Genomic DNA, 7,992 nt, shown 5'->3' with positions numbered 1-7,992 from the left:
TTTCGAAGGCCTAGTGTAATGTTTATCTGCCATCCAACCTCTTGATAGGATAAAACTAACCTGAATAGAGAGAAAAACAAATATCAACTTGATCCAAAACTTTTATGGCCCACCAAAAGCTTTTAATAGTCATTCACCAGTGTTTCCTGTGGTGTGGTCCACGTTAGATTTGTATATGATTCATTTTTTGTCTCATTCCATGAAAGGGATCTGGAAAAACGGATGGACGGCGTAGATATACAATGCATACATCGAGGTAGGCCCCACGGTCAGGATACCAACCACATCGCTGATTCGGGGTCCCCGCCAAGTCTCGGCCCGATTTTCCGCCTCAAACCTCTCCTTTTAGCAGATGCTGTCCCTTTAATCTTTCTTTTCGATCCGTCTCTCTGAAGCTCGAATCGTCCCGAATAATCCTGGCCGTCGCCTCGGTCCGGGGAATCCCATCTCCTGGCCGGAATCCGATGTCGCCGGCCGGAACTCCGTCGGAGATAGCTGCGTACGCCCTCACGGACGCTTCCAATTGGTGGGAGGAGGTGAACAATTCGCCGCTCTGGCAGGACCGAATCTTCCACACCCTCGCCGGACTCTATGGCTTCATTGCCGCCGTCGCACTGGTAATCTTTCTTGAAAAAGATCAATCAGATTCTTGCATCTTCTTTTTTCCTGGAATTATTTGAATTTGGATCTTGGAATTCGTGTCATAGGACTTCCTAGCGCTTCGAATATCAGAAAAACATTCTATTTCGTTAGTTTTCTTGATTTGATCCGTCGGGTTGTGAATTATTCGTGTTGATGATTGAGAAATTGAGGATGGAATCTGTGCCGAGGAACCAGATTTTAATACTATTTTCAACAAAGAATTAAAATTCACTGTGATTGATTTTATTTCTGTTTTGCCTTTTGAACTTGGTGCAGATTCAGCTCATTCGGATTGAATTGAGAGTTCCCGAGTATGGCTGGACCACGCAGAAGGTCTTCCATTTCTTGAACTTTGTGGTGAATGCGGGTTTGTGACCGTTTCCATGTTTCTTTGACTGTTTTGTTAGTTTCAGATTTTAGTAAGTTGGTTTTCATGTATTTATGCATACATTGCTTGCTTGTCCTTTTCAGTTCGATCGGTGGTCTTTGTGTTTCGCCAGAATGTGCAACGGGCAAAGCCTGAGGTAGCTCCAATATTTCTTGACTTTGTTTTTAATTCTTGCCTCTAAAGAAAAAAAATTAAAATCAGTTTTACTGATGATAATCTTCATGGATTTACTGTCAGATTATCCAACATATACTTCTTGATTTGCCTGGTCTTGCATTCTTCACGACATATGTGCTCTTGGTCCTGTTTTGGGCGGAGATATATTATCAGGTCAGGATTTGATTTATGGTCAGTTCATTTCTGGTGGTTGAGTTATCTTTTTTGGTTGATCCATAGAGATTTTTTCTGTTTTCTTCTCTGTAATTGGACTTTTGGCAGGCACGTGCTTCATGTACTGATGGGCTTAGGCCAACTTTCTTCACGATCAATGCAGTGGTGTATATTATACAGGTAAAGTGTTGGTGAGCTTTTTCAGATATGGAAGTTCCCACAGTGGGATGATTCATAAGCTGTACTGGATAGTGTGGAAGTGGAACTATGTTTTGTTTGTATTGCGTTGATATGAAGAGTCTTCATTATTTTTGTCTTGTTTGTTTGTCAGCAATTGGGATACGTTAAAACAACAAAGGTAACATCATAAAAATGAGACAACATAGACTAGAAAACAGAGGGTTGGTTAACTGATCCAGCACAAATTTTAATGCTCTCGTATTCATTGGGTGTAAACTTTGTCCCCAAGATGTGTTATGTGCATGAACAATGCCAAGTTGATTGATCATCTCTTCCTCCCATGTTCCTTCGCTTAGGACTATTTGGGAAAGCTCCTTAGTTATCCTGAACACGCTTTGGGTCATGACGGGTTCTATTGAAAATTTTCTTGTGGTGTTGCATGGTGGTGGAATTGGAAAGGATGGGAAGGTGGTTTGGCAGCTAATAATGATGATTGGCCTTTGGGCCATTTGGGGGGGGGGGGGGTGTGGAATAGCTGTTTTGGGATAGGAGTGGCTCAGTGGGTGAGGTTGTAAGAAAGATAAAATCTTGGATTGTTGAGTGGGCTTCCGGCTTCAAGGTCGTGGATACTTGTATCCTTGTGTCCCTGCTTGGTTGTAATTCTTTCCCATCTTAATGTTGCTTAAGTCAGTTTCTTAATGTTGTAAACTTTGCTTGTGTTTTTCATGTTGGCTGTGATAGGAAACTTCAGTATGTGATAGACTTGTTAGAGCTTTGAATATGTTGACTCTTTTCTTGATAGTTCTGTTCAACACCCTGCCCCCACCACTCTTTCCTACTATTGCATTGGCTTCTCTTTGGACATGGGTGAGTAATCTGCTTACCTCTGCATAATTCCAGTGCTTTGTCCACAAGGTCAGCCACCCTCCACGGGCTAATGCCAGATTTTGCCCAAGAAATGGCATAAGCATTGCTTGAATCACCCTCCACAATTGTCGAGATCAAATTAAAATTATAGATCATCTTTATAGCTTGAAGGAAGGCTGCAGCCTCCACAGAATAGTTTCTTGGGTAGGGGTTCTATCCTTTTTCCTTTTTTTTGTTCCTCTATTTAGAAGGTATCTGGGTGAGAGGATTAATAATGGAGAGATGATGTTTGCATTCGTATGAGCTAGGTGAGCTAATTGAGAATGTTCATCATGATCAGTCTCAATTTTTATTTATTATTTATTATTTATTTTTAATTTTTTTTTTAAAAAAATTTTAATTTTTTAAATTTTTTTTTTTTTAATAGATTGCTAATTGTTTATTTGGGGATGCAAGGTTCTTAGATTTAACTCTTCTTCTTTTTTTTTTTTGTTACTATTAGGGCCTGTTTGTTTTTTCAAAGCCAGTGTAAATACACTGTAAATAGGTAATTATTACGGTTTACCGTGTTTGAAATTTCATAGGTATTTGTGCCATTGAAACTAGTTCAAAAGAGATAATTTTAATTTTTAAACAGTACAGTAATGTATATGATATATCTGTTCCATCCATCTATTTTACTACAATTTTTTGAAGCATGAGACAAAAAAATGAAGCAGATACAACACTCAGGTGGACCACACCAAAAGAAAAAGTGGCTCTAGAAAGTTTTTAACAGTTAGTATTCAATTTCCTTTTTCGTATAGTGTGGTCCACTTGAGTTTTGGATATACCTCATTTTTTTGCTCATGCTATAAATTCAAATGGCATAATGGATGAACGGTGTGGATAACCGAAATGCATCAGAGTGGGACCCATATATATTTTGTAATGTTTTCGATTTCCGTGTCAAAAAAGTAAGTAGTCAAATCAGGTATATTGTAAATACACGGGGAAATAATTATTACTCTTTTACGTGGTATTTACCAGTGCACTGGAAAATCAAATAGCCCCTTAGTCTTACCACCCCCCCCCCCCCTCACAAGAACCTCATTATTACTGAGAATCTCAATGGAAAAAAAGCATGCTGATGTTCAAAATCAAGGCTAGGGTGCTCAGGAGAGTTAAAATAACTAATTGATGTCAACTTTCAAGGCCGAAACCCTTTGATTGATTATAGTTTTTGACTGAAACCTTTGCCATCTATATAAGTATGAATTTAATACCCATCAAAGATGCTCATGAAGCAAAAAATCATAGATCCATCATCCATGCGAAGAAGATAATTCCACTTCATAGTTTGATGGTTCAACAAACCAGTGCTAGTAAATGCAAATTAATGAATTTCAAACATTCAAATCTCTCTAAAGGAACCACGAAATCATGATAATGCAAGATTTAAGAGGGAAGGTATTCAACACACAAATCAAGGTTCAAATACCCTAAATGAACTAGTAAAACCTTACCATCAGCCATATAGATGAAGGAAATACTACAACCAACCTTTATTTGCATAGCTATGTTTTATATCCCCTAAGAAAATACTAATGAATCTCTTAATCTCTTACTCTTAATCTTAGCTGTTTTAAAGGACCAAAACTGACCATGTATTAAAAAAGTTTATTTTACAGTTGTAACTTCCATTGCAGAATGGTAATGGTGGTGCCTGTTACATGATATGGGGCTGTAACACCCGATTTGGAAAAAAAATGGCCTGTAACGGTTGTAACGGGTCAATATGGGGCTGTAATGGGACCGATATGAGGCCGATATAGGGCAAATACATTTTTTCTTCAAAAAACTTTTGACCATTACAGGGTCGTAACAGCTGTTTTGGTCCATATTGAAATGGCCATAAAGGTGGCTGTTATGATCACCATTACCATTATTGAATACCTTGAAACTGACTCCTAAAGAACTACCATAAAGAACCTAATATGTCCATTATTTGCGTTACCTATTTCTAAAGGAAATAGGTCTTGTTCATTGATTGCAACCTGTTTATTTTTTCTAATAATAACATAAAAGGCCAAACATACTTTAAAGAGGCCAAACATGCTTTAAAGACCCCAATGGTCGGCTGCTTCCCTTTTATTCCAACTCAACTTCCCTTTTTTGAGATGAAAGGGCACTAGTGCTTTGTGCCTTGATGACGTATAGTCTTGAGCTAATGCCATTTGACTTTGACTCTTATGCTCTCCAAATGAGCTTCTTTGGTTCTGGTTTGAATCTTCTTTGCCTTTGTATGATTTGCTAGATTAAGGGTCTGCAAGACTTGAATTCCATATACACCGGACACAAACTTCACATGAAGTTACCTGTGCTGGGAAGCTAGGTGGGGCCCTTTGTGATGTTTGTGAGAAATCCACCCCGTCCATTTGTTTTGCTAGCTCATTTTAGGATGTAAGACTAAAAATGAGGTGAATCCAAAACTCAAGGAGGCCAAACGAGAGGGAAAAGTGGAAAAAGAAATGCCTACCATTGAAACCTTTTTGGCGTCCACCTTGATGTTTATATGCCATCCAAACTATTTATAAGGTCATTCCCAGTCGGATGAACTGAAAACACAAAAAGCTTTGCTTGGTACAAAATTTTTGTGGCCATTCGAATGGTTCAACGGTAGTCATTCAATCCCCATTGTTTCCTCTCATGTGGCCCACTTGAGTTTTGGATCCACCTCATTTTTTGGTTTCATGTCCTAAAATGAGCTGGAAAAATGGATGGACGGGGTGGATTTCTCACAAACATCATGGAGGACCCTACCTAGCTTCCCAGCGTAGGAACTTCTTGCAAAAGGTTTTTGTAGGAAATCTGCGTCCACATACACCACGTGTGTGGGCCCCCATGCAAATTAAGGGTGGGCATCCTGATGCGGACATCAGACCATTCAAAGTATATCAACGCAGGAGGTGTGCGTTGCCCGTGTCAATGTGGTTAGATGACGGGTACGGGTTGAGTCTCTAGAGGTTGAAGACCTTACACGTGTTCGTGAAGTGCGTAAGTTGTTTGAAGGAGATATTTGGACTGTTGGATTGCGAGGATGGTGTGATCAGACTATCAGATCGTTGCAACCCACCTTCATTTCTCTATCATTGGGGCCATCGGACATCTTGGATTTGAGTTTATTTTATGAATATTTTATTTATTTGGTTTTGAGATGGTGCACAATTTTTTGTGCGAATTTAATTTTTTTGAAACTTTTTTTAGTAGGGGTATTTTAGTCACTTAATATAATTCTGAATTTATAAGGGTGTTTGGTCCTAGACCTCAAGAGAATGCTATGTTATGTTTATGAAAAAAATAGAGCTTTTTCTTCTTCAAGACCGGACGATTCCGTCTTCGACTTTTAGTGATCGGAAGAGGGCATCAGGCCCGGGGAAGTGATTTCCCATCTTCTCATTCTCTTTCATTTTCTTTTCTCAAGGTATCCTCTTCTTTAAACCTCTTTGCTTCATTTTCTTCATTCTCTTCTAAATTCTCTAAATCTAGAAGCCGATCTTTCTTCTTTCTTTTTTTCAATCCAAATCATTAGATCTTGGAAGATCTTAATCCTCACATATACATATTTTAATCTTCTTCAAATCCCATTAGTCCCTAGATTTGAACTATAATCAAAGAACCATCAATTTTTCTGAATTTTTAAGATTTTCTAATCCAGAAAATTCCTATTTCCTGGATTATAAAATCCACTTGGATTGTCAGATGACCCATTGCAAGATGAAAGTCCTATCTTTTGCCGGATCTGACTAAATTCAGATTTTAAGGTTCAATACAACGTGTTTGTGATTGATGGCCATGATTATTACTGAATTTTCCTCAGTTCCTTCTTATTTTATGATGTATAATGCAGAAATTTTATTGTTAATGCTTGCATAAATCTACCCCTTTTAAATACCGCATTCATTTAGGGTTGGATTAGGCCATCCTACATCACATCCCCTCCTAGCTTGTTTCTTGTGTTGTGGCTCATTTAAGTTTTGGATTGGCTTGATTTTGGAGCCTTGAAGGTATTTTATGGTGATGCATTAGATGGATGGTTGGATGTGTACACATCATGTGGGCCTCGCATCTTCCCAGTGTCATTGTAGTGTATTATGGGTAAAAATGGACTGACTAGATGTACGGACTCGAACTATAGATTGCTTGAGGGTCGAAAAATCACCTCGGTCTCGGAGGTCGACCTCGACTAAAGACCTCTACCTCAGAGGTCGGCCTCGGATATCGACCTTGGTGTCGGGTACCAACCTCGGCCCCGGAGGTCAACCTCGGATATCAACCACCAGCTGAGAATACAAATATACTTAGAATATATCGAGATAAGATCTTCCCGACATCTTCACCGTGGATATCGGAGAGATAACCATGACTCATCCAGAAGAACTCTTCCATAATACGCAATCACCATCTAAGTGGCATTGCCATATACACCACCGCCCCCAAAAGCCTATAAATAGACCTGCTGCCATGAGTAAAGGTACGCACACAACAAATATTCCGATTCTTCTACACTTTCTGCAGACCTACCCTGACTTAGGCATCGAAGGGTCCCCGGCCTTAATCGGCGCCCCTAATGTCTTCCCTTGTTTTCCATTAAATCACAGGTATGCTGGCTAGCAGGAGGTGGGGAAGGATAGACCGGATTTTTGCATCAACAGTTTGGCGCCGTCTGTGGGAACGACATCAAAGCCATTACCATCTTCTACAGTGATTCTACAATGGCAAAAAGTAGGAAGAGGGCTCAAGCCGTGATTGTAGTAGCTACTCCCCCATCAGGAGAGTAGTTTGCGGACCATGAAGACCCGCCCTCACAACTTCAGGCTGATTCTACACCCATAGGCCCTGCGCAGCGGTCCCGAAACTGAGGAGGTTGGCTCGTCTCTTTGGAACATCAAGTCGAAGCATTGACCGGAAACATTAACTGGATAATGCAAATCTTGGAGAGACAAAACCCACCTCCCAACCAGGGGGCAGATGCACGGGCAGCCATAGAGGTTTCTACGCCACCTCAAGCATCGGTCAACTCACAAATAACTAAACAACATCCTGGGTAGCCGAGTCATGCGCCCTCCCACACCTCGGAAACCATCATGCCCGTCGACTCCGACTTACGCCACACGTTGGAGAAGAAAAGGCGTGGAAAGGCTCTCGAGGTGCTAGCCAAGAACAAGGGCCCCTGGAAGGCAGAACTCAAGAAACTGTGAGGTCAGATCGACGATATCCACCAAGCATACCACGCCTAAATACCGACCTCTATCGAGGCTATGCTGGAGGAGACCGAGCTGCCATTTATCGACGACATTATAGGAGCCCAACTCCTGCCTAAATTTTAAATGCCGCAAATCGCCCCTACTCCGGGTCTAACGACCCAGCTGAGCATTTGGAATTGTTCAGGGCATGGATGAAGCTCCACGGCGCGTCGAGCCTTCTACCTGACTTTGTCGGGGACTGCAGGGAAATGGTTTCGACAATTAAAACCGAAATCCATTAGTTTATTCGTGCAACTCAGCAAGGCCTTCATCATTAAATTCATTGGAGGGAAAGACAAA

The 7,992-nt window shown here is 40.6% G+C and overlaps 1 protein-coding gene across 1 annotated transcript in view; it reads left to right on the top strand.

The window, feature by feature from the left end:
• The first annotated feature begins 355 nt into the window (after positions 1-355).
• LOC131243021 (tobamovirus multiplication protein 3) overlaps positions 356-7,992 on the top strand; it is a 31,179-nt gene continuing 23,542 nt past the window's right edge. The window contains exons 1-5 of the mRNA XM_058242076.1: positions 356-617; positions 919-1,009; positions 1,114-1,166; positions 1,268-1,360; positions 1,469-1,540. Of these exons, the coding sequence (XP_058098059.1) occupies positions 465-617; positions 919-1,009; positions 1,114-1,166; positions 1,268-1,360; positions 1,469-1,540 (462 nt within the window). The 5' untranslated portion in view covers positions 356-464. The remainder of the gene's footprint in view (positions 618-918; positions 1,010-1,113; positions 1,167-1,267; positions 1,361-1,468; positions 1,541-7,992) is intronic.

The sequence above is a fragment of the Magnolia sinica genome, chromosome 4 (genome assembly GCF_029962835.1).
Source record: "Magnolia sinica isolate HGM2019 chromosome 4, MsV1, whole genome shotgun sequence".
NCBI lineage: Eukaryota > Viridiplantae > Streptophyta > Magnoliopsida > Magnoliales > Magnoliaceae > Magnolia > Magnolia sinica.
This window is presented reverse-complemented; position numbering and strand designations above follow the sequence as displayed.